Source organism: Agelaius phoeniceus, chromosome 38 (assembly GCF_051311805.1).
Source record: "Agelaius phoeniceus isolate bAgePho1 chromosome 38, bAgePho1.hap1, whole genome shotgun sequence".
Lineage (NCBI taxonomy): Eukaryota > Metazoa > Chordata > Aves > Passeriformes > Icteridae > Agelaius > Agelaius phoeniceus.
Genome location: NC_135304.1, coordinates 1,031,109 through 1,055,152, shown reverse-complemented (window position 1 = coordinate 1,055,152; position 24,044 = coordinate 1,031,109). Strand labels below are relative to the sequence as shown.

Here is a 24,044-nt window from a genome sequence, read left to right as displayed (position 1 = left end):
TTACAGGATCCTGCCCCCCCCAGGGGTCCTGAATGGGGCGACCCCAATTCCAAATAGGGGAATTTGGGGGGGTTTTGGATCCAATTCGCGACTTTGGAAAAAAATTGAAGGTAAAATCTCAACCTGGGGGGGAATTGTTCCTCTGGGGGGGGGCCTTGGGTGGGATTTGCACCCCCACATTGGGGGGACCCTCCAGGGATTGTCTGGAGAACTTTAAAGGGGTTTTTGGGGGGTTTTGGGATGTTTTAGGGTGGGTTTCAGGGGTGAGTTTGGGGTGGGTTTTGGTGTGAATTTGGGGGGTTTTGGGATGGGTTTCAGGGGTGAATTTGGAATGTTTTAGGGTGGGTTTTGGGGTGAATTTGGGATGTTTTAGGGTTGGTTTTGGGGTGAATATGGGGTGTTTTAGGGTGGGTTTTGGGGTGGTTTTTGGATGTTTTGGGGTGGGTTTTGCCCCCCAGGGGTGATGACCCTTTGAATCTCGTTCGGCTGAAGCCGCTGTTGACACCCCAGGGACTGACCCAGGGGGGCTTCCCCCATTTTGGGGTCCCCAAATTCCCCAGAGACCCCCCCCTGACCCCCCCCATTGTGTCCCCTCTTTTCAGGTGCCTGACAGCTCTGACACCAGGTATGTAAATGAGGGGGCGTGGCCTAACAAATGACATCACCTGTGATGTCATCCCCCAGGGAGCCCCCAGTTTTGGTGATGATGTCACTAGCTCACTTTGACCCCCCTGAAAACACCCGAACACCTGAAAAACTGGGGGGGGGTCCCGGGGGGGGGGGTCCTGGGGAGGAGGGGGCGCCCTAAAACCCCTCCCCCCTTTGTCTGCATCCCACAGGTGCTGCAGGGAACTGAAACTCAGGTGAGGTTTGGGGGATTTGGGGTTTTTGGGGAGATTTTGGGGTGTGGGGCACAGCATTTTGGGGTTTGAGGAGGGGGTTTTATAGAAGGATTTTGGGGTTTTTTGGAGAGGATTTTGGGGGTTTGGAGAGGAGAATTTAAAGATAAAGGATTTTTGGAGGGTCGGGGAGAGGATTTTGGGGTTAAAAAGGCATTTTGGGATTGCTTTAAGGAGGGGATTTTAAGGGTTTGGGTGAGGGCATTTTGGGGTTTTTTGAGGAGGGGATTTGGGTGTTTCATAAAGAGGTTTGGTCAAGGGGATTTTGGGTTTTGGGAAGGGATTTAAAGGTTTTAAATGGAAATTTTTGTGATTTGGGCTTTGAGGTTTGGGGAGGGGATTTGGGGGATTTGGGGAGAGGATTTGGGGGTTTTGGGGAGGGGATTTGGGGAGTTTGGGGAGGGGATTTGGGGGTTTTGGGGAGAGGATTTGGGGAGGGGATTTTGGGGTCCCCCCTGCCGAGGATGAGGCGATACCGCCCCAGACTGAGCCCTGTGATTGATCGGTTCCCCCTGAGGCTCTGGGGGGACCCAGAGGGGATTTGGGGGATCCATAGTGGGAGGGTTGAGGCTTTTTGGGGTCACAAATGGGGATTTGGGCTCTCTGTGTGAGTCTTTAAAATATTTTGGGGGTCTTTAAGGAGTTTTTTAAACTCTAAAAATTTGAATTTCTTCTTCTAGCTCTTGGATCGTGGAAGTTTCATTAAATACAAATAAAAATCTCTATTTTTGTTTCAAACTTGGAGTTTGTTGTTATTTGGGGAGGGGGAAACACCAGGGGAGGGATCAGGGGGGGTCACGTGCACATGAACCCCAAACTGTCCCTGCCAGGGAACCAAAACTGAGCCCAGGATCCCAAACTTCAGAATTTGAACCCAAAATTCAGACTTTAAACCAAACATTAAAACTAAGAACAAAATTTAAACTTTAAACCCATTTTTTGGGTGGTTTGGATGATTTTGGGGATTTCCAGGTCCCTCCTGTCCCCCCGAAATCCCTTGGGGAGAGCGGGGAGCCCCTCAATGTCCCCCCAAAGCCACAACACCGCCCGGGAGGGCTGGGGTGGGGCCGCTGATATGCAAATAAAGGGGGGGTTATGCTAATGAAGCACGGCACCACGTGATTACCGGGTGTGGTTATGTTAATAAAATACTCGGATTATTCGGCAAGGGGCGTGGTGAATGCAAATCAAAGTGCTCGTTCGTCCAATCAGATCACGAGTAAGCGGCTGTGGGGCGGGGCTTTCAAGGGGTGGGCGGTTGCAAAAGCCGGATTGGTGGGCGGAGTTATGTAAATTTAACGGGTGTAATCATGCAAATTAGTGCCGTCACGCCGCCAAGGGCATCATGGGAGCGAAAATTTGGGGAGAATTTCGGGATTTTTGGGGTCCTTGCGTAGAAAACGCGGGAGGAAAGTGCGGGATGCGATGGAGAGAATGTTCCAGAAGGGGTCGGGAGCGGTCGGAGCGCGGCGCGGGGGCGGCCGTGAGGTGCGGGCGGGCCGGGCGGGGCCGGGAGCGGCGCTGGGGCAAGGGGCCGGTATCGCTTCTCGGCCTTTTGGCTAAGATCAAGTGTAGTATCTGTTCTTATCAGTTTAATATCTGATACGTCCTCGATGAGAGGACTTTATATTAAACGGATTTTTGGGCTCGGGAGTTGGACCCGGAGCTTGCTCCCTCCGCTCCGCGCATCGTCCCGGTATTGCAGTGCCTCCGGGAACGGTGCACCCCACACCGGGGACCTATCATTGGTTAAAAACAGATTGAAAATTTCCTTAAAACTGACTGAATGTCGCGATTATATTTGGGCATCACCTCAGTTCAGCCATTCCCTCACCGAGTGCAACTTGCTCATGTGTGCTGCACTCACCGGGCCGCTATTGCAGCGCCTCCGGGATTTCCGGTGCACCCCAACCGGGGACTTCTGGATGCTGAAAAAGAGGAGCTCAAGAGCACCTAAAACTGCGACAAATCGTGCTTATATCGCGACATCAGCCGCGCTTCTGCCGGTTGCTGCCCCTCTGCAGCTCATCCGTTCTGTGTCGCACTCACCCTCCCTGGAATGCCAGGGAGCGACTAAAGCACGGCTGAAATCGCGATCGAATTCTTCTAAAAAACCCGCATTTTAGGAGGTTTTATTCTATTTTTCACCATTTCAGGTTCCCGTTGTGGGCGCACCGTTCCCGAGGCGCTGCAATACCGGGACGGGGAGTGCGACACAGAATCAATGAGCTGCAGAACGGCGACCAGCAGAAGCGCAGCTGATGTCGCGATATAATCACGATTTGTCGCAGTTTTAGGTGCTCTTGAGCTCCTCTTTTTCAGCATCCAGAAGTCCCCATTAGGGGTGCACCGGAATTTCCGGAGGCGCTGCAATAGCGGCACGATGAGTGCAGCACACATGAGCAAGTCGCACTCGGTTAGCGAATGGCTGAACTGAGGTGATGTGACGAAACAATCGCGACATTCAGTCAGTTTTAGGCAAATTTTCAATCTGTTTTTAACCAATGATAGGTCCCCGGTGTGGGGTGCACCGTTCCCGGAGGCACTGCAATACCGGGACGATGCGCGGAGCGGAGGGAGCAAGCTCCGGGTCCAACTCCCGAGCCCAAAAATCCGTTTAATATAAAGTCCTCTCATCGAGGACGTATCAGATATTAAACTGATAAGAACAGATACTACACTTGATCTTAGCCAAAAGGCCGAGAAGCGATACCAGGCATTGCCGAGCACCTCAGCCTCCCCCGCCCGGCCCGCCCGCACCTCACGGCCGCCCCCGCGCCGCGCTCCGACCGCTCCCGACCCCTTCTGGAACATTCTCTCCATCGCATCCCGCACTTTCCTCCCGCGTTCCGCATGCTCCGACCCCAAAAATCGCAAAATTCTCCCGCAGAAATTATCCCATCCTGCCTTTCGCGCGCATGGTGGGTTAATAAATCTGCATAACCCCGCCCCTTTATGCAAATAGACGTCAACCGGTGTTTCTTAGCCGCGCCCATCGCTTTTCTCCGCCCCGCATTGTGATTGGCTGACTGTGCATGTTATTTTGCATTGTCTCCGCCCACTCCCGCACCAGTTAATGATTAGCATAACCCCGCCTCTTGTCGCACAAGCTCCGCCCCTCCAGGATAATATGGTAATTATCCGCCCGCTCATTTGCATTCGCCCTGTCCCGCCCTTGTTTTTGTCCCCACTCGGGTCCCACCTTCGCCCCCAAGGAAGAGGGGGGAAGGGGGAGCTCAGGGACCCCCCACAAACCCCCCAAAAAACCCAAAAATTCGCCAAAAACGCCCGCGCCGCGCTCGCACCCTTCACATCCCATTCCCGGGTTCTTTCCCCAGCTCATCCCGCGCTTTTCTCCTGCGTCCCGCATTATTCGACCCCAAAAATCCCGAAATTCTTCCCATACAAATGCTCCCAGCATGCCTTTCGCTGGCTGTTCCTGTCTATTTTGCATAACCCCGCCTCCCAGTCCGGATGGTTTCGAGTCACTCGTTTATTAGCATAATAACACTCCGGTATTTGCATATTCATATCTCAGGACGGATTTGTCCGGCTCCTTTTACTCACCCAGCGGCTCTGGGGATGGGGGGAAGCGGTTTAGGGGAATTGGGGAAGTTTTGGGGTCCCTCGTTCCCTCCCAGGCGGATTTTGGGGGGACAGGAGGCGCCCGGGGGTGTTCCCGTCACCGCTTTTTCCCACGGCCCCTCACATTCGGAATCACTCGGGTACTCCCGTCAGCGCTCGGCGCCCCCTATCCCCTCATAATCGGAATCACTCGGGTATTTCCGGCACCGCTCGGCTCGCTCCGCCCCGCCCCTTCGCTCGGGTATTTCCGGCAACGCTCGGCTCGCTCCGCCCCGCCCCGCCCCTTCGCTCGGGTACTTCCGGCAGCGCTCGGCCGCTCGGCCCCGCCCCACCGCTCGGGTATTTCCGGCACCGCTCGGCTCGCTCCGCCCCTTCGCTCGGGTATTTCCGGCAGCGCTCGGCTCTTTCCGCCGCTCTCATTGAAAACTTCTGCACACTGCATCCTCTCAGTAGCAGCCCCCAAATTAACGCTCATTAAGCTCTTCCCTCTAATCACCGCCTATTAATCACCCCCCCAAACTGCTCAGCAACCCGCACAATCCCCCTAGAGACCACTTTGACCCCTAAACCCCTTTAAACTCTCCAAAATCGTCCCTACAACAGTGCAAAACCAACCCTAAAAAATGGAAAAAAAGCTCAGGAAGTCCCAAAATGGCGGGAATTGTGCACAAATTCCTTTATTGTGCTCAGGAGTTGGCGTTGGGACCCTTCTTCTTGCCGAAGGTGGGCACCACGTTGACGAAGCGCCGGTTGTACTGCATGCGCCGCTTGGCCCGCCCCGTCTTCTTCTTCTTCTTCTCCTGCTTGGCCACCTGATGGAAAAACGGGGGGTCAGGGGGGTCCCCAAAACCCTGGTAGGGTCCCCAAACCCCGTGGGGGTCCCCAAAGCCGGGGGGAGCCCCCTCAGCGCTCACCTTGGGGGTCTGGCCCCTCACTTTGCCGGCGCGGGCGAGGGAGCCGTGGACTTTACCTGGGGGAGGAAGGAAATTGGGCTGTTGGGGGGGTTGTTTTGCTAATTACCAGCCCGATAATTAGCGGCCCCCCTGTAATTACCGCCCAGCAGGCGCGTGGAGAGGTCCAGGGTGGTGAATTCGGGGAGGGGGCTCTGCCCCAGCACGGCCTCATCGTCCAGGGGGGTCCCGGCGTGGAGCAGCACTTGGTCCTCAGGGGGGATCCCCGAAAGCTCGGCCACCCTCTCCTGGGGGAGGGGACAAACGGGGGGGGTCAGCACCCCAAAACCTGGGAGGGAAATTAGGGAGGGGGACAGCCCGAATTTGGGGCTCTCACCTTGATCTGGGCGAGGGTTTCGGAGCCGGAGAGCTCGAGGGTGAGGAGGGTCTGGCCGCGGATGAAGAGCTGCATGGTGACGGCTGTGGGGGGGGGGGAATTTGGGGGGGTTAGAGGGGGTCCCCACAGCCCAAAAATGAGGGGAAACCCCTGGAACCCGCCCCCAGATCCCCAGGAAAGGGGGAGAAGCGAGGGAGGGGTAGTTTGGGGAGATTTGAGTTATTTTTGGGGAGCTGAGTGGTGTTTTGGGGGTGACTGGGGGGTTCTTGGGGGGCTGGGCTGTTTTGGGTAGGATTGTGGCAGTTTCGGGGTGTTTCTGGCTGTTTTGGGTGGGATCCTGGCAGTTTTGGTTGCGTTTTCCTCCCGTCTCCCGCCCACAGGACTTTGTCACTTGGCCTGGGGCCCTGGGGACAAAGGGCTCTGCAGGGGGGGACACTGGGGGTCCACTGGCAGCACCCTTGGGTGTCTCCTACCCTCTGAACCGCCCCCAACAATCCCCTCAAGGCCTCCCATAACCTCCATCACCCCAAACCTTCACAGCCCCCTCAGAATCCCCCCCAAAACCCCTCCAGAGCCTCCCCAGCGGCTCCTGCAGCCCCTCCAGGCCTGAACCCCTCAGAGCCCCCCAAAAAACCTCCCCAGCCCCTCCCACACCACCCCCAGACCCCCCAATAGACCCCAACCGCACAAAACACCCCTTAAAGTCCCTCCAGAGCGCGCCCCCCTCCTGAAACCCCCTCAGGATCCCCCTCCAAACCTTCCCTGAACCCCTCACGCCCCCCCAATGCCCCCCTGAGCCCCTCCACAACGTTCCCCTCACCCCAACTCCTCCCTTACCCTTTCCCCGTCCCCTCTGTACCCCCCAGACCCCTCAAATCCCCCCCAAATTCCCGCTCCGAGCCCCCGGGCCCGGCCCCACCTCAGCGGCTCCCTCAGGGCTCGGAGCGCGGCGCGGAGAGAGCGCGATGACGTCACGCGTACGTACGTGCGCGCTGCGTGATGACGTCGTGAGGGCGGGAAGGAGGAGCCAAGATGGCGGCGATGGCGGCGCTGGGCCGGAGGCTGCGGGCGCTGGGCCGGGGGGTCAGGGGGGTGCAGGTACCGGGAAGGGGCTTTGGGGTGTGAGGGGTTGCTTTGGGGGACTCAGGTAAAGGGGGGGAGACGTGAGGGGGAATGGGAGTGGGGGGTTTGAGGGGTGAAGGGAGGTTTGAGGGGGGTTTAGGGGAGCCCTGAGGGGATTTGGGGTTTAGGGAGGGGAAATTGGGGTGTGCCTGAGGAATGGGGGGTTGGGAGGGAGAAGGAATTGGGGGGGACCTGGAGAGGGGAGATTTTGGGGGGGTTCTTGAAAAAGGGAGGGAAAAACTTGGGGGGGGTCTTAGGGGTGAATTAATGGGGGAGCTGGGGGGGTCTCTGAAGGGTTTTTGGGATTTTTTTGGGGGTCCCCACAGACCCCTCCCCGCTATGAGGAGTCGACGGCCGAGTTCGGGTTCGTGGAGCGGCTGCTGCCGCCCAGCCGCATCCCCGACCCCCCCCCGCACCCCAAATACCCCACCCCGTCCGGATGGAGCCCCCCCGCAGGTCAGGCACCCTCTAATTAGCCCTGGGGGGGTTAATTAGCGCCGGGAGAGGATTTATTTACCCCAAACCGGGTTGAATTGCTCTGGGGTGGGTTGAATTCCTTCAGGGGGGTGTTAATTACCCCGGGGGGTCTTAATTACCCCGAGGGGGTGTTAATTACCCCCAGGGGAATCCAAAATATTTCCTTGAAAGAGAAATTATTAATTCCAAATCGAGCAGTGAAGAGAATTTTAATTTACTTAAAGGTCGGGTGGGTGCGATTCTCCCGGGTGAGTGTTAATTACTACGGGGGGGGTTAATTACTCCGGGGGGGGGTTAATTACCCTGTGGGGATGTTAATTATCCTTTGGGGATGTTAATTACCACTTGGGGGTGCTAATTACCCTCGGGGGAACCCAAAATATTTCCTTGAAGGAGAAATTATTAATTCCAAACCGAATTTACTTAAGAATTTACTTAAGGGCGGGGTGCTGTTAATTACCGCGAGCAGTGTTAATTCCCTCAGGGAGGTGTTAATTACCCCTGGGGGGTGTTAATTACCCCTTGGGGGTGTTAATTACCCCTGGGGGGTGTTAATTGCCCAGACACCCCCCCGGATCTGCCCTATTTCGTCCGCCGTTCCCGCCTGCACAACCTGCCCGTGTACCTGGGGCTGCGGCAGGGCCGGCGCCTCACGGAGCTGCGCCGCATCCACGGCGACATCTGGGTGAGTGGGGGGCCCGGGGGGGCTCCGGGGGGCTCGGGGGGCGCCCCCTGACCCCCCCCGTGCCCCCCCAGGCGCTGGAGCGGGACCTGAGGGCGTTCCTGGGCTCCCAGGGCGTGCCCGAGGCGGCGGCGCAGGTGAACGAGGTGACGGGGACGCTGCGGCTCAGGGGACACTGGGGGGCTCAGGTGAGGCAGTGGCTGCTCCAGAGGGGCTTCTAGAGACCCCCGGGTCTGCCAGGGGACCCCAGATCTGCAGGGGGACCCCAGGTCTGCAAGGGGGACCCCAGATCTGCAGGGGGGACCCCGAAGTCTGCGAGGGATCTGCTGTGGGAACACCTGGAGCAGCTTGAAATGAACCCTGGGCAGTGAAACTTCTTCTGGGAGCACCTGCAGATCTACCTGGGCACCCCAAAATCTGTTTGGAAAACCCCAAAATCTGTTTGGAGCATCTCCAGATCCACCTGGGCACCTCCAGATCTACCTGGGCACCCCAAAATCCATTTGGGACACCTTCAGATCCACCTGGAGCACCCCAAAATCTGCCTGGAATCTGCTGTGGACAGCCCCAAACCCCAAAATCTGTTGGGGGAACGTCAGAATCTGTGCTGGGATCCTGAAATCCACCTGGGGTACCCCAAAATCCTTGGGGGGAACCCTGAAATGCACAGAGAGGATCCCAAAATCCACATTGAGGTACCCCAAAATCCTTTTGGAGAACCCTGAAATGCACAGAGAGGATCCCAAAATCTCCTGGGAGCCCCCAAAAACCAAACAAACCCCCCCAAAACCGTAACAAACCCCAATAAAGGCCTCGGGTAACTCCTCACAGCCTCTTTATTTACAAGGTGCCCCCCCCCAAATTTTGGGGAGGGGTCGCAGGGTCTGTACAGGGTGGGGGGGCTGAGCCCCCTCCTCAGCTCTGCCCGTAGTAGTGGCCGTAGCCCCAGGGGCTCTGGTAGCCGTAGGTGCTGTAGCCCTGCTGGGGAGGAAGGGGTTAAAAGGGGAGGGGGCTCGGCCTGGGAACGCCCCCGAGACCCCAAAGCCCCTCCCCAAATCACCCACCTGGTACCAGGAGCTGTAGGAGGGGTTGGGGTCTCCAGCCCCCGAAAAGTTGTGGGGTCCCAGGAGCCCCGAGGGGTCCTCGGGACGGAGCCGTTTGTCCTCGGGTTCCTCTGAGCTGGGGGGGAAAATTGGGGGGAAAATTGGGGGAAATGTGGGGGAAAAAGGGAAAAATTTTGGGGAAAAAGGAGAAAAATTGGGGGGGAATGTGGGGAAAAAATGGGAAAATTTGGGGGAAAAATTTTGGGGAAATGTGAGAGGAAAAATTGGGGGAAAAAGGAGAAAATATGGGGCGAATTTGGGATTAAAAAGGGGGGAAGTGGAGGGGATGAAAAGGTGGGAACTGGAGTAAGAGTGGGGGGAACTGGGGTAGAAGCAGGGGCTGATTTTGGGGCCTATTTGGGGGCTGATTTTGAGGTGATTTTGAGCTGCCTTGGGGCTGATTTTGGGGTTGATTTGGGGCTGATTTTGGGGCCGACTGGGGCCATTTTGGGGCTCATTTGGGGCCAATTTATGGCTGATTTGTGGCCGATTTTGGGGTTCATTTGGGGCTGATTTTGAGACCATTTTGGGACCGATTTGGAGTTGATTTAGGGCTGATTTGGGGCCGATTTTGGGGCCCACTTTGGGGTAGATTTGGGGCCGATTTTGGGGCTGATCTGGGGCTGATTTGGGGTCATTTTGGGCAAATTTTGGGGCCATTTTGGGCTGATTTGGGCCCGTTTTGGGGCTCCTGGGGTCTCACCCGTTCTCGGGCGCCCGTTTCCGGGCCATGTGCGCCTTCAGCATCTTCTGGTGCTCCTCGTAGGCCTTGAGCAGGCTGGGGAGGGGGCAGCGCTCAGGGGGGAGCCCCCAGACCCTTTTTGGGGTCCCCCCAGGCTGTTCTGTCCTTGAGCAGGCTGGGGAGGGGGCAGCGCTCAGGGGGGAGCCCCCAGACCCTTTTTGGGGTCCCCCCAGGCTGTTCTGTCCTTGAGCAGGCTGGGGAGGGGGCAGCGCTCAGGGGGGAGCCCCCAGACCCGTTCTGGGGTCCCAGGGGGAGCCCCCAGCCCCACTTTGGGATCCCATGCAGGGCCCCCAGCCCCATTTCTCTGTCCCATGTGGATCCCCCCCAGCCCCATTTCCCACAGGGATCCCCCAGCCCCATTCAGGGTTCCCCCAGCCCCATTTCCCAGCCCCATTTCAGGTTCCCAGGGACCTCCCCCATCCCCATTTCTCTGCCCCAGGGGACTCCCCCAGCCCCGTTTCAGGTTCCCACAGGGATCCCCCATTTCCCTGCCCCACAGGTCTCCCCCAGCCCCATTTCCCATCCCCAGGGACCTCCCCCATCCCCACTTCCCTGCCCCAGAGGGCTCCCCCAGCCCCATTTCTGGGTCCCACAGGTCTCCCCGATTTCAGGTCCCCAGGGACCTCCCTCATTCCCATTTCCCATCCCCAAGGACCTCCCCCATCCCCATTTCTCTTTCCCACAAGGATCCCCCAGCCCCATTTCCCATCCCCATTTCCCACCATCCCCGTTTCCCATGCCCAAGGACCTCCCCCACCCCATTTCCCTGCCCCAGGGGGCTCCCCCACCCCATTTCCCACAAGGATTCCCCGGCCCCATTTCCCATCCCCAGGGCCTCCCCCAGTCCCATTTCCCATCCCCAGCCCCATTTCCCATCCCCAGGGCCTCCCCCAGCCCCATTTCCCATCCCCAGCCCCATTTCCCATCCCCAGGGCCTCCCCCACCCTATTTCCCATCCCCAGGGGATCCCCCATCCCCATTTCCCATCCCCAGGGCCTCCCCCAGCCCCATTTCCCATCCCCATTTCCCATCCCCGTTTCCCCTGCCCAGGGCCTCCCCCTCCCGCGGGCCCCACCTGTGGATGCTGGAGCCGAAGTCCTCCAGGAACTCCAGGCGGCGCTGGGAGAAGAGCAGCTTGGCCTCGTGGGGCAGGCGGCTGCGCAGGGCGCGCTCCAGGCAGCTCATGGTGTTGCCCTCGTTCTGCCCCACGTCCGCCCCGAACTCCATCTCCAGCAGGTTGGCGTGGAGCCGGGCGTTCTCCTGGGCACCGGGCACACGCGGCTCAGGGGGGGCTGCAGGGGGTTTGGGGGGTCCTAGAGGGGCTTTGGGGGGTCCTATAGGGGGTTTGGGGGGTCCTATAGGGGGTTTGGGGGGGCTGGAGGGGGTTTAGGGGGTCCTATAGGGGGCTCAGGGGGGCACTGCAGGGGCTTGGGGGGTCCTATAGGGGCTTTGGGGGGCACTGGAGGGGCTTTGGGGGGTCTTAAAGGGGGTTTGGGGGGGCTGGAGGGGATTTGGGGGGTCCTATAGGGGGTTTGGGGGGGACTAGAGAGGGTTTGTGGGGGTTAGAGGGGCTTTGAGGGTCTTAGAAGGGGGTTTGGGGGGGGTCCTATAGGGGGTTTCAGGGGCACCTATAGGCAGTTTGGTGGGGGCTGGATGAGGTATATAATAATAATATAATATAATGTAATGTAATGTAATGTAATATAATATAATATAATATAATATAATATAATATAATATAATATAATATAATATAATATAATATAATATAATATAATAATATTATTTTTATATTATTTTTAAATAACTTTAAATATAAATATATATGTATTTATATATATATAAATATTTTTATATATGCATATATTTATATATATTTATATGTAAATATACAAACATTTATATATAATTATATATAAATATACAAATATTTATATATTTTTTATATATATATATATAATTTTTATTTTTTTTTTAAATGAATTTACTCACAGCCCTCCGGACTCACCGGGTCCTTCTCGAGGGCCTCCTCGAGCACCTTTCTGGCCCTGCCCAGGTTTTTCTGCACCTTGCACACCTGCCGGGCCAGTTTGACGGCGTAGAAGGAGCCCAGGGGCCGCCCCTCGTTGGCCCTCATGGCCTCGAGCAGCAGCGCCTCAGCCTCGGCCACGCGCCCGTGCCGGCGCTCCAGGGACACCCGGCGCAGGCGCACCATGGCCAGGCCAGGCACTGCGGCCTCGAAACTGCGCAGGATGCGCCGGGCCTCGTCCACGTTCCCTGGGAAACGGGGTAAAAACAGGGGAAATTGGGTAAAAATGGCTTTATTGGGGTGACGCGCTCCAGGGACACCCGGCGCAGGCGCACCATGGCCAGGCCGGGCACCGCGGCCTCAAAACTGCGCAGGATGCGCCGGGCCTCGTCAACATTGCCTGGGAAACGGGGTAAAAACGGGGGAAATTGGGTAAAAATGGGGGAAAATGGGGTAAAAATGGGGTTAAAATGGGTGAAATTGGGGTTACTGGGGTGACGTGCTCCAGGGACACCCGGCGCAGGCGCACCATGGCCAGGCCGGGCACTGCGGCCTCGAAACTGCGCAGGATGCGCCGGGCTTCATCCACATTGCCTGGGAAATGGGGTAAAAATGGGGGAAATTGGGTAAAAATGGGTAAAAATGGGGTTATTGGTGTCCCAGCCCTGGCATGGCTGCCTTGAAACCGCACTGGATGTGCCGTGACTCATCAACATTGCCTGGGAAAATTGGGTAAAAATGGGACAGAAAGAGATCAGGGGTGTCCTGGCAGGGTTATGGGGTGCCCCGGGTGGGTTATGGGGTGCCCAGGGTGGGTTATGGGGTGCCCAGGGTAGGTTATGGGGTGCCCAGGGTAGGTTATGGGGTGCCCAGGGTGGGTTATGGGGTGCCCCAGGTGCGTTATGGGGTGCCCAGGGTGGGTTATGGGGTGCCCCGGGTGCGTTATGGGGTGCCCCGGGTGGGTTATGGGGTGCCCCGGGTGCGTTATGGGGTGCCCAGGGTGGGTTATGGGGTGCCCAGGGTGCGTTATGGGGTGTCCAGGGTGGGTTATGGGGTGCCCAGGGTGGGTTATGGGGTGCCCAGGGTAGGTTATGGGGTGCCCAGGGTAGGTTATGGGGTGCCCAGGGTGGGTTATGGGGTGCCCAGGGTGGGTTATGGGGTGCCCAGGATGCTTTTAGGGCTCCCTGGTGCAGTCTGGGGGCTCCCACGTTGATTTTAGAGGTCTCTGAGTCACTCTGGGGTGAGATTTGAGCCCGACCCCAGCTCGGAGCGTTTTGGGACCAAGCCCCCGGTGCGGGGGAGCCCCAGGTCAGTCCCAGGTTTTGGGGCTCCCCGGATTCGGGCTCTGGCCGTGTCCCCACCTTGCTTCTCCTCGAAGGCGGCCCAGAGCAGGTGGATGTTGGGCTTGCGGGGCAGGTGGAAGCCGCAGGCGCGCTGGAAAACGCTGCGGGCGCCTGGCACCGTGCGCGACTCCAGGTACCGCGTGTACTGAGGGGAAAACGGGGGAAAAATGGGGGATTAACGTGAGATTAATGGGGGAAAATGGGGGATTAATGGGGGAAAAATGGGGGAAAAATGGGGGAATAACGGGGGAAAAATGGGGGAATAACGGGGGGAAAAATGGGGGAATAACGGGGGGAAAAATGGGGGAATAACGGGGGGAAAATCAGGGATTTTGGGGCCAGGAGCAGTATGAATTGGTGAGTTTGGGGGATAAATCAGGGATTTGGGGGATAAATCAGGGATTTTGGGGCCAGGAGCAGGTGTGAATTGGTGAATTTTGGGGATAGAAGCAGGGATTTTGGGGATAAATCAGGGATTTTGGGGCCTGGAGCAGTGTGAATTGGTGAGTTTGGGGGATAAATCAGGGATTTGGGGGATAAATCAGGGATTTTGGGGCCAGGAGCAGTGTGATTTGGTGAGTTTGGGGATAAAAGCAGGGATTTTGGGGTGAAAAGCAGGGATTTTGGGGTGAGAAGCAGGGATTTTGGGGCCTGGAGCAGTGTGAATTGGTGAATTTGGGGGATAAATCAGGGATTTTGGGGATAAAATCAGGGATTTTGGGGCCAGGCCCAGGGTGAATTGGTGAATTTTGGGGATTTCAGGGCACCTTGACCCAGAACTCCTCGTAGAGCGCGCAGGCGATGAGGCAGCGCTCGAAGAGGACGATGCTGCGCTCCTGCGAGCCCGCGGCCACCTCGAAGTCCAGGTACTCGCGCCAGTTCCGCAGCTGCGCCCGCTCCAGCGGCCGCACGTGGAAATAGGGGCGCTTGATCTGCCAGGGATTGGGGGATTTGGGGTTCACGTGGAAATAGGGGCGCTTGATCTGCCAGAAATGGGGATTTTGGGGTTCACGTGGAAATAGGGGCGCTTGATCTGCCAGAAATGGGGAATTTGGGGGGATTTGGGGTGATTTGGGGTTCATGTGGAAATAGGGGCGCTTGATCTGCCAGGGATTGGGAATTTGGGGGGATTTGGGGGGAATTTGGGGGGAATTTGGGGGGATGTGGGGTTCACAAGGAAATAGGGACGCTTGATCTGCCAGGAAATGGGGAATTTGGGGTTCATGTGGAAATAGGGGTGCTTGATCTGCCAGAAATGGGGAATTTGGGGGGATTTGGGGTTCACGTGGAAATAGGGGCGCTTGATCTGCCAGGGATTGGGGGAATTTGGGGGATTTTGGGGGAATTTGGGGGGATTTGGGGTTCACGTGGGAATAGGGGCGCTTGATCTGCCAGGAAATGGGGAATTTGGGGGGATTTGGGGTGATTTGGGGTTCACGTGGAAATAGGGGCGCTTGATCTGCCAGAAATGGGGGAATCTGGGGGGATTTGGGGGGAATTTGGGGTGATTTGGGGTTCACATGGAAATAGGGGCGCTTGATCTGCCAGAAATGGGGAATTTGGGGTTCACGTGGAAATAGGGGCGCTTGATCTGCCAGGGATTGGGAATTTGGGGGGGATTTGGGGTTCACGTGGAAATAGGGGCGCTTGATCTGCCAGAAATGGGGAATTTGGGGCATTTTGGGGGAATTGGGGGGAATTTGGGGTTCACGTGGAAATAGGGGCGCTTGATCTGCCAGAAATGGGGGAATTTGGGGGATTTTGGGGGAATTTGGGGGGATTTGGGGTTCACGTGGGAATAGGGGCGCTTGATCTGCCAGGAAATGGGGATTTTGGGGCATTTTGGGGGAATTGGGGGGAATTTGGGGTTCATGTGGAAATAGGGGCGCTTGATCTGCCAGGAAATGGGGATTTTGGGGCATTTTGGGGGAATTGGGGGGAATTTGGGGTTCACGTGGAAATAGGGGCGCTTGATCTGCCAGGGATTGGGGAATTTGGGGGGATTTGGGGGAATTTGGGGTTCATGTGGAAATAGGGGCGCTTGATCTGCCAGGGATGGGGGATTTGGGGCATTTTGGGGGGAATTTGGGGGATTTCAGGGGGATTTGGGGAAGATCTGGGGATTTTGGGGGGTTTGGGGGAGATTTGGGGGATTTCAGGGATTTCAAGGGGATTTCAGGGGGACTTGGGGGATTCTGAGGGGTTCCAGGGGTTTGGGGGATTCCAAGGGGATTCCAGGGCAATTCCAGGGCAATTCCAGGACAATTCCAGGGAATTCCAGGACAATTCCAGGACAATTCCAGGGAATTCCAGGGGATTCCAGGACAATTCCAGGGCATCCCAGCCTTTCCACCCACCCCATCCTCGAAGTTCCAGCGCTTGCTGACTTCGGCCTCGTTCTGGGCGTGGATTTGCTGCCGCATGGAGATCACGAGCTCCCGGATCTTCTCCTGGTCCAGATCCTCCTGCAAGGATCCAACAACAAATAATGAATAATGAATAATAAATAAATAATGAACAAATAATAAATACAGCCGTTTGTTATTGGTGATTAATTTTAAAAAGCTAGCAATGATAAAATAAAGCAGTAAATAAAGCCAAATAATGAGAAATAAATCCATTAAAATAAACACCCAATTTAAATAAACCCAATGAAAATAAATAAATCCATTAAAATAAAAACCCAATTTAAATAAAAACCCAATTAAAATAAATAAATCTATTAAAATAAAAATCCAATTCAAATAAACCCAATTAAAATAAATAAATCCATTAAAACAAAAATCCAATTCAAATAAACCCAATGAAAATAAATCCATTAAAATAAAAACCCAATTCAAATAAAAGCCCAATTAAAATCAATAAATCCGCATTAGTGAATGTGGATTTATTGTGAATCACATCCCCAAGGTGAATAAAGATCAATAAGCACAAAATAAAGACATCAAAATAATAAAGAATAGACTGAAATAAAATGTTAAGGAATAAATTCATGGCAAGAAATGAAGAAATGAAGGTTTTGACCCCTCTAAAGCCAGGGGAAAAGCAGAATTCCCAGGTTTTAAAGTGGAATTCCCGGTTTTTGGGAATATCCCGGATTTTAAAGTGGAATTCCTGGTTTTTAAAGCAGAATTCCTGGCTTTTGGGAATATCCCAGATTTTAAGCAGAATTCCCGGATTTTAAAGCAGAATTCCCGTTTTTTTGGGAATATCCCGGTTTTTAAAGCGGAATTCCCGTTTTTTAAGGCCCAATTCCCGTTTTTAAGCCCAATTCCGGTTTTTAAGCCCAATTCCTGTGTTTTTAAGCCCAATTCCTGTGTTTTTAAGCACAATTCCCGTTTTAAAGCCCAGTTCCCGGTTTTTTAGCCCAATTCCTGTTTATTTAAGGCCCAGTTCCCGTTTTTTAGAGCCCAATTCCCGTTTTTAAGCCCAGTTCCCGTTTATTTAAGGCCCAGTTCCCGTTTATTTAAGGCCCAATTCCCGTTTATTTAAGGCCCAATTCCCGTTTTTTAGAGCCCAATTCCCGTTTATTAAAGCCCCATTCCCGTTTATTTAAGGCCCAATTCCCGTTTATTTAAGGCCCAATTCCGGTTTTTAAGCCCAATTCCCGGGTTTTGGGAATATCCCGTGTTTTTAAGGCCCCATTCCCGTTTTTTAGAGCCCCATTCCGTGTTTTTAGCCCCGGTTCCCGGTGCCGGGCGGTACCTGCGGCTCGGGCCCGGCCCCGGCGCGCGGCTCCTCCTCCCCCGGCGGCCGCTCCGGGCCCTGCGGGGGCTCCGGGCCGGGGCCGGGGCCGAGCTTGGAGCGGAGCCAGAGCAGCTCCTCGGGGGTGAGGATGGCCCCGGGCGGGTGCTGCAGGACGTGCGCCTTGAACCTGCGGGGAGCACAGCGGGAATGGGGAATCACAGCGGGAATGGGGAAATCATAGCGAAAATGGGGAAATCACAGTGAAAAATGGGGAATTACAGCCAAAAAAACGGGGAAATCACAGTGAAAATGGGGAATCACAGCAAAACCGGGGAAATCACAGCGAAAATGGGGAAATCACAGCGAAAATGAGGAAATCCCAGTGAAAAATGGGGAAATCATAGCCAGAAAATGGGGAATCACAATGAAAATGGGGAATCACAGTGAAAAATGGGGAATCACAGTGAAAAATGGGGAATCACAGTGAAAAATGGGGAAATCACAGTGAAAAATGGGGAATTCACAGCGAAAATGGGGAAATCACAGTGAAAATGGGGAAATCACAGTGAAAAATGGGGAATTCACAGTGAAAATGGGGAATCACAGCGAAAATGGGGAATTCACAGTGAAAATGGGGAAATCACAGTGAAAATGGGGAAATCACAGTGAAAAATGGGGAATCACAGCAAAAAATGGGGAATCACAGCAAAAAATGGGGAAATCACAGCAAAAAATGGGGAATTCACAGCCGGAATCGGGGAATCACAGTGAAAAATGGGGAATCACAGCGAAAATGGGGAATTCACAGTGAAAATGGGGAAATCACAGTGAAAAATGGGGAATTCACAGTGAAAAATGGGGAAATCACAGCGGAAAATGGGGAATCACAGTGAAAAATGGGGAATCACAGCGGAAAATGGGGAAATCACAGCAAAAAATGGGGAATTCACAGCCGGAATCGGGGAATCACAGTGAAAAATGGGGAATTCACAGTGAAAATGGGGAATCACAGCCAGAATCGGGGAATTCCCACCTGGATTTCAGGATTTCCTCCACCAATTTAGGGATTTCTCCCCAGCAGAACCCCAGCAATGCCAGGATTTTCCTGAGGTTTTTCTCGTGAATTCCCGAGGTTTCCCCAGTGGATTCCCAGGGAATTCCCACTCAGTTTCCGCTGTTTCCCTGATGTTTTTGTAGTGAATTTCTGCTGATTTCCCAGGGAATTCCCAGTGTTTCCCCACCATTTCCCCAGTGAATTCCTGGTGAATTTCTGCTGTTTGCTTCCCCGCTGTTTTCCCTCTGTTTTCCCAGGGAATTCCTGGTATTTCCCCTCTGTTTTCCCCGTGAATTCCTGGTGTTTGCTTCCCCGCTGTTTCCCCACTGTTTTCCCAGGGAATTCCTGCTGTTTCCCACTCTTTTCCCTCTGTTTCCCTGGCATTTCCTCGTTATTTCCCCACTGTTTTCCCATGGAATTCCCGCTGTTCCCCTGCCATTTTTTCCCAGTGAATTCCTGGTGTTTTCCCAGTGCATTCCCAGGGAATTCCCCACTGTTTTCCCAGGGATTTCCCGGTGTTTTCCCGGTGCATTCCCCGTGTTTCCCCAGTGCATTCCCACTGCATTCCCGGTGTTTGATTTCCCAGTGCATTCCCGCTGCATTCCCAGTGAGTTCCCAGTGCATTCCCAGTGCATTCCCGGTGTTTTCCCGGTGTTTCCCCAGTGAATTCCCGGTGTTTCCCCAGTGCATTCCCAGTGCATTCCCAGTGCATTCCCGGTGCATTCCCAGTGCATTCCCGGTGCATTCCCGGTGTTTCCCCAGTGCATTCCCGGTGCATTCCCGGTGCATTCCCGGTGCATTCCCGGTGTTTTCCTGGTGCATTCCCAGTGCATTCCCGGTGTTTGATTTCCCAGTGCATTCCCGGTGCATTCCCAGTGAGTTCCCAGTGCATTCCCGGTGTTTTCCCAGTGCATTCCCGGTGTTTTCCCAGTGCATTCCCGCTGCATTCCCGCTGCATTCCCGGTGTTTTCCCAGTGGTTTCCCAGTGCATCCCCGCTCCCCACCTCTCCCAGTGGTGGCTGTAGAGCTGCGTGGGCATGGACAGCAGGCGGTCGTAGATGGCCGTGACCGCCCGGAGGTCGCCGCGCTCCCGCTCCCACTCCAGGTAGGATTCCCAGAGTTTGTCGGAGCGGAAATCCATCCCTGCCGCTGCCAGCGCCGCCTCGAACGCCCTGGGGAACCCCGGGGTCACCGCGGGCACCGGGAGAGGGGAAACTCTGGGAAAAGGGGGGGGAAAATCCCGGGAAAAGGGAGGGGGACAACCCCGGGAAAGGGGGGGGAGAATCCCAGGAAAAGGAGGGGGAAACTCCTGGGAAAAGGGGGGGGAAGCTCTGGGAAAAGGGGGGGAGAATGCTGGGGAAAGGAGGGGGATGACTGGGAAATGGGGAAGAGAATCCTGGGAAATCTGGGGGGCAAATCCCAGGAAAAAGGGGGGGAAATCCTGGGAAAAGAAGGGGAAATCCTGGGAAAGGGTGGGGGGGAAACATGGGAAACGGTGGGAGGAGAATCCCAGGAAATGGGGGTAGAATCCTGGGAAAAGGGTGGGAGATTCCCAGGACAAGCCAGGGCTCGCTCCCAGAGCCATTCCTGGACATTCCTGAGACATTCCCAGGACATTCCCAGGGACATTCCCAGGACATTCCCAGGATATTCCCAAGATTTCTCAGGGACATTCCCAGGACATTCCCAGGATTTCCCCTCACTCACCCCCGCACGCGCTGGGCGCTCTCGGGCCGCGCGGGGTCCAGCGAGCTCTGCAGGAGGCTGATGTAGTGCAGCCACAGCTCCAGGCTCAGCGGGATGGACTGCAGGCCCCGCTCCAGCACCTGCGGGAACTGGGGTCACCTGGGGCACCTGGGGGGCACCTGGGATACACCTGGGGGGCACCTGGTACAACTGGGATACACCTGGGGTACATCTGGGGGAACCTGGGAGGCACCTGGGGGGCACCTGGTACAACTGGGACACACCTGGGGGCACCTGGGGAGAACCTGGGGTACACCTGGGCACACCTGGGATACACTTGGGGGGCACCTGGTACAGCTGGGATACACCTGGGGGCACCTGGGATGCACCTGGGGGGCACCTGGGGGGCACCTGGGGCACCTGGGGGGCACCTGGTACACCTGGGATACACCTGGGATACACCTGGGGGAACCTGGGAGGCACCTGGGGGGCACCTGGGATACACCTGGTACACCTGGGATATACTTGGGATACACCTGGGCACACCTGGGGGCAGCTGGGGGCATCTGGGATGTACCTGGGGGCCTCTGGGATGTACCTGGGGGCAGCCAGGCTCCTGCACCACCCCTCTCTGCCTGGGGAAATGGGGATTTTCCTCCCCAAAACCTCGGGAAAAAAGGGGATTTTAACCTCCAAAAAACCAGGAAAAAAGGGGATTTTCACCCCCAAGAAATGAGGAAAAAAGGGATTTTAACCCCCAAAACACCAGGAAAAAGGGGGATTTGATGGCCAGAGGCTGCCCCACCTGCTGGGCGCTGCGGGCGCTGCCCAGGCGCCGCTCCAGCTCGGCGTACTTGCGCCAGTAGCCGTAGCAGTACGGGTAGCGCTGGAAAAACGCGTCAAAGGCGCGGCGGGCGGCCTCCAGCAGCTCCTGGGGGAAAAGGGGGGGAAAAGGGGGGTTAGAGGGAAGATTGGGGGGGTTTATGGGGATATTGGGGGGGTTAGAGGGAAGATTGGGGGGGTTTATGGGGATATCGAGAGGAAAAGGGGGGTTAGAGGGAAGATTGGGGGGGTTAGAGGGAAGATTGGGGGGGTTAGAGGGAAGATTGGGGGGTTTATGGGGATATTGGGGGGGTTTATGGGGATATTGGGGGGTTAGAGGGGAAATTAGGAGGAAAAAGGGGGGTTACAGGGGAAATTGGGGGGTTTGGGGGAGTATTGGGGGGTTTAGAGGGGAAATCGGGGGGTTTAGAGGGAGCGTTGGGGTTTTTCTAGGGAAAATTTGGGGTTTATGAGAAGTGTTTGGGGGTTTACAGGGAATATTGGGGGATTTAGAAGCTCAGTGGCTCAGGGGGGTCAGTTTTGGGTCTGGGGGTGTCACTGAAAGCTCTGAGTGGGTCGGTTTTGGGTCTGGGGGGGGCCGGTTTTGGGTCTGGGGTCCCGGGCCTGGGCTCACCTCCTGCTCCACGTAGGCCAGCAGCTCAAGGGGGGTCATTAATGAGTCTGGGGGTGTCACTAACGGCCCTGGGGGGTCAGTTTTGGGTCTGGGGGTGTCCCTAACGGGTCTGGGGGTGTCCTTACCGGCTCTGGGCTCACCTCCTGCTCCACGTAGGCCAGCAGCTCAAGGGGGGTCATTAATGAGTCTGGGGGTGTCACTAACGGCCCTGGGGGGGGTCAGTTTTGGGTCTGGGGGTGTCACTAACGGCCCTGGGGGGGTCAGTTTTGGGTCTGGGGGTGTCATTAATGGGTCTGAGGTGTCCCTAACGGGTCTGGGGGTGTCAGTTTTGGGTCTGGGGGTGTCCCTAACGGGTCTGGGCTCACCTCCTGCTCCACGTACGCCAGCAGCTCGGTCCAGGCTCCGAAGTCGTGGGGGCTGCCCTGGGCCGCCCCCCAGAGCCGCTGGAACTCGGGCGGGAACGGCGGCGGCTGCTCCGGGGGCGGCTCCGCGGGGGGAGGGGCCCCGTTCGGGGCCGACGGGGGCGGGGGGGCCGCACCGGGATCGGGATCGGGATCGGGATCGGGATTGGGATCGGGATCGGGATTGGGATCGGGATCGGAACTGGGATTGGGATCAGGATTGGGATTGGGATCAGAACCGGGATCGGGATTGGGATCGGGAATGGGATCAGAACCGGGATCAGAACCGGGATCGGGGGCAGCGGGAGGGGGGGGCTCGGCCGAGGGGGCTGGGAGAAAGGGGGGGAGGGGCACGGTTAATGATGGGGGGGGGAAGGGGGCACAGCTCTGCCCCTCCCCCCACATCGCCCCCTGGCTCTGACCCCCCCCCCACCCCCAAATCATCCCCAATTCCTCCCAAGGGCTCCTGACCCCCCCCCCAGAGCCCCCAAAATCTCCTCAGAGCCCCAAAATCCCCTCAAACCCCCCCAAATCTCCTCAGAGCCCCCAGATCCCCAAAATCCCATCAAACACCCCCAAACATCTTCAAATTCCCTCAAAGCCCCCCAAAATCTCCTCAGAGCCCCAAAATCTCCTCAGAGTCCCCAAATCCCCTCAGATCTCGCCCCCCTCCTCACCCTGAAATCCCCTCAGATCCCCCAAAATCCCATCAAACACCCCCAAGTTCCCTCCAAGACCCCCAAATCCCCCTCAGTCCCCCCAAAAATCCCCTCAGAGCACCAAAATCCCCTCAGACCCCCTCAAATCCCCCCAGATCCCCCTCACATCTCGCCCTCCCTCACCCCAATCCCCCTCAGCCGCCCCAATTCTCCCAAATCCCACCCGAGCCCCCTCAGCCCTCGCCTCCATCGCGGCCCCTCAGCCCCCTCCTCACTCCCAGCCCCCCGGTTCCTCCCCGCCGCCCGTCCCCGGGCTCTCACCGCCGTCCCCGTCCCCGTCCATCGCCTCCCCGGTGCCCGCGGAGCCCCCGGCTCCCTCCTCGGGCCCCTCGGCCGCCATCGCTCCGCACGGGACCCGGATGTGGCGGCACCGAGCGGCCCCGGGGAGGTGGCGCCCCCTGGCGGGCGGGAGGACCCGGAGCGCCCCCGCCATAGAGGAGTAACGGCGGAGGGGGAACCATAGAGACGCGCCCGAGCGGCCAGAGCGGCTTCCGCTGCCGCCGCCATAACCGGAGAGACAGGAAGGGGAAGCCGGAGCGGCCCAGCGGGGAAAACACCAGTATAAACCAGTATAAACCAGTATAAACCAGTACCGGGAGCGCCGCACCAACCGCAGAGGCTTTGGCGGGTGCAAAACCATTACAAACCAGTACAAGCGGGTGTCTCTACGGTTGAGCCACCACAGAGACTCTGAGGGAGGATCATAGAGACGCGGGCGGCGCCGAGCGCCCCTGGCGGGCGGGAGGAGCCGAGCTTTACTGCAATTTTTATTTTGTATTTACACCGGAGCTGGTAAAAATTTGTACATTATTTACAAATTAAATAATTCCGCCACCGCTTCGGGGGGAAAAGGAGCGATTTTGGGGGTCCAGCGCCCCCCCAGAACCATCCCTCTCCCTCCCCGTGGCTTCACCCCAAAATGAGGCGATTTTGAAGGAATCCACCCAAAAAAAAAAAACCTCAAACAGACCCAAAAGAAATGATGATTTTGGCTCAAAATGGGTTAAAAAAAAACCAACACGGAAGGGTTCAAATCAAGTCCCCAAAGCGGCGCCACTTCGTTATTGCCAAATTCCTCATCAAGCCACTCAAGCTGGGGCTAAAATCACCCGAAAAAATGAAAAAAGAAAAAAAATCTGCCTCAAAGCTGAAAATCCCAATTTGGCTCCTTTTTGCCCCAAAACTCCCCCACCCGAGCTCCCGTTTGGGTGCAAAAGGCGCCGTTTCCGTCGATTCTGGCCGTGGGGTTTTGGAGTTTTGGTTTTTCCCTGAGAATTTGGGGTTCCAGAGGCACTGGGGGCGCGGCCGGCCCGGAACCGCGGCGGGATTTGGGCCAAAAGCGCCCGGAATTGGGCAAAAGTCAGCGAGAAACTGCAACCCCCACCAGTACAAACCAGTACAGACCAGTACAAACCAGTACAGACCAGTTTGGGACCGGGGGGCAGAGTTTGGGGTTAATACTGTTAATGGGGGGGGGGCAGAATTCCCGAAATTCCACAGAGGGGACCCAGAAATTCCCAAATTCCCGGGAAAATTCTGAAATTCCCACGGGCAGGACCCAAATCCGGGGGGTGGGGGCATCAAAATTGGGGAATTTCCCCCAAAATTCCACCGTGGGACCCCAAAACCCCCAGGGGACAACAAGGACCCGACCCTGGCTCGGGGGAGAGGGAGAATTGGGGGGAAATGGGGAAAAATGGGGAGAAATTGAGGGAAAATGAGGAAATTAGGGGAGATGAGGAAAAATGGAAGGAAATTGGGAAAAAAAAGGG

At 56.2% G+C, this 24,044-nt stretch overlaps 3 protein-coding genes, 1 long non-coding RNA gene and 3 other non-coding genes across 15 annotated transcripts; 4 read left to right on the top strand and 3 right to left on the bottom strand.

Moving 5' to 3' along the window:
- The first annotated feature begins 374 nt into the window (after positions 1-374).
- Positions 375-1,637, top strand: LOC129133911 (uncharacterized). The gene is made up of 2 exons (XR_013180220.1): positions 375-863; positions 1,580-1,637. It is a non-coding gene; the product is annotated as an uncharacterized LOC129133911 (long non-coding RNA).
- Positions 1,354-1,421, top strand: LOC129133927 (small nucleolar RNA SNORD31). Its single transcript, XR_008536100.2, has one exon. It is a non-coding gene; the product is annotated as a small nucleolar RNA SNORD31 (small nucleolar RNA).
- An 801-nt stretch (positions 1,638-2,438) lies between the features above and the next one.
- Positions 2,439-2,629, top strand: LOC129133921 (U2 spliceosomal RNA). The gene has a single exon (XR_008536094.1). It is a non-coding gene; the product is annotated as a U2 spliceosomal RNA (small nuclear RNA).
- Positions 2,630-3,419: 790 nt separating this feature from the next.
- Positions 3,420-3,610, bottom strand: LOC129133924 (U2 spliceosomal RNA). The gene has a single exon (XR_008536097.2). It is a non-coding gene; the product is annotated as a U2 spliceosomal RNA (small nuclear RNA).
- A 1,526-nt stretch (positions 3,611-5,136) lies between these two features.
- LOC129133893 (ubiquitin-like FUBI-ribosomal protein eS30 fusion protein) lies at positions 5,137-6,787 on the bottom strand. Its single transcript, XM_054653571.2, has 5 exons — positions 6,691-6,787; positions 5,772-5,854; positions 5,538-5,682; positions 5,399-5,454; positions 5,137-5,296 (listed from the first exon to the last, which is right to left on the bottom strand). Exons 2-5 carry the CDS (start codon positions 5,844-5,846, stop codon positions 5,171-5,173), a joined length of 402 nt encoding a protein of 133 aa, XP_054509546.1. The 5' UTR covers positions 5,847-5,854; positions 6,691-6,787; the 3' UTR covers positions 5,137-5,170.
- Positions 6,731-8,877, top strand: MRPL49 (mitochondrial ribosomal protein L49). Of its 4 annotated transcripts, XR_008536090.2 has the most exons (5): positions 6,731-6,869; positions 7,220-7,349; positions 7,934-8,055; positions 8,127-8,683; positions 8,748-8,877. XR_008536090.2 is itself a non-coding variant. In XM_054653569.2 (4 exons), the coding sequence occupies exons 1-4, from the start codon at positions 6,804-6,806 to the stop codon at positions 8,271-8,273; spliced, it is 426 nt and encodes a 141-aa protein (XP_054509544.2). In that variant the 5' UTR covers positions 6,731-6,803; the 3' UTR covers positions 8,274-8,877. The 4 variants fall into 4 exon arrangements, 3 of the variants coding, with proteins under 3 accessions (XP_054509544.2, XP_054509543.2, XP_054509545.2); XM_054653569.2 differs by having other exon boundaries at positions 8,166-8,877; XM_054653568.2 differs by having other exon boundaries at positions 8,127-8,877.
- LOC129133890 (pre-mRNA-processing factor 39-like) lies at positions 8,871-23,763 on the bottom strand. 6 transcript variants are annotated; one of them, XM_054653566.2, is made up of 14 exons: positions 22,534-22,864; positions 21,518-21,882; positions 20,502-20,627; positions 19,718-19,836; positions 19,015-19,182; positions 16,975-17,143; positions 15,627-15,734; positions 14,037-14,201; positions 13,288-13,414; positions 11,906-12,174; positions 10,973-11,157; positions 9,859-9,933; positions 9,117-9,231; positions 8,871-9,033 (listed from the first exon to the last, which is right to left on the bottom strand). In XM_054653566.2, the coding sequence occupies exons 1-14, from the start codon at positions 22,703-22,705 to the stop codon at positions 8,968-8,970; spliced, it is 2,229 nt and encodes a 742-aa protein (XP_054509541.2). In that variant the 5' UTR covers positions 22,706-22,864; the 3' UTR covers positions 8,871-8,967. The 6 variants fall into 6 exon arrangements, 4 of the variants coding, with proteins under 4 accessions (XP_054509541.2, XP_077028643.1, XP_077028644.1 ...); XM_077172528.1 differs by having other exon boundaries at positions 8,871-9,030; positions 22,534-22,856; XR_013180232.1 differs by lacking the exon at positions 8,871-9,033 and having other exon boundaries at positions 9,158-9,231; positions 9,859-10,012; positions 22,534-23,763.
- Between the last annotated feature and the right edge of the window lie 281 nt (positions 23,764-24,044).

Coding starts and splice junctions, on each gene's coding strand:
- LOC129133893 (XM_054653571.2), bottom strand. CDS start 5,846: ATGCAGCTCTTCATCCGCGGCCAGACCCTCCTCACCCTCGAGCTCTCC. Junction 5,455..5,537: donor CTCCACGCGCCTGCTGGGCG/GTAATTACAGGG, acceptor TTCCTCCCCCAG/GTAAAGTCCACGGCTCCCTC. Junction 5,297..5,398: donor TGAGGGGCCAGACCCCCAAG/GTGAGCGCTGAG, acceptor TTTTTCCATCAG/GTGGCCAAGCAGGAGAAGAA.
- MRPL49 (XM_054653568.2), top strand. CDS start 6,804: ATGGCGGCGATGGCGGCGCTGGGCCGGAGGCTGCGGGCGCTGGGCCGG. Junction 6,870..7,219: donor GGGGGGTCAGGGGGGTGCAG/GTACCGGGAAGG, acceptor GGGTCCCCACAG/ACCCCTCCCCGCTATGAGGA. Junction 7,350..7,933: donor CGGATGGAGCCCCCCCGCAG/GTCAGGCACCCT, acceptor TTAATTGCCCAG/ACACCCCCCCGGATCTGCCC.
- LOC129133890 (XM_077172529.1), bottom strand. CDS start 22,912: ATGGTTTTGCACCCGCCAAAGCCTCTGCGGTTGGTGCGGCGCTCCCGG. Junction 19,183..19,717: donor AGCGCCCAGCGCGTGCGGGG/GTGAGTGAGGGG, acceptor GGGGTTCCCCAG/GGCGTTCGAGGCGGCGCTGG. Junction 12,175..13,287: donor CGCCTTCGAGGAGAAGCAAG/GTGGGGACACGG, acceptor CCCGTTTCCCAG/GGAACGTGGACGAGGCCCGG.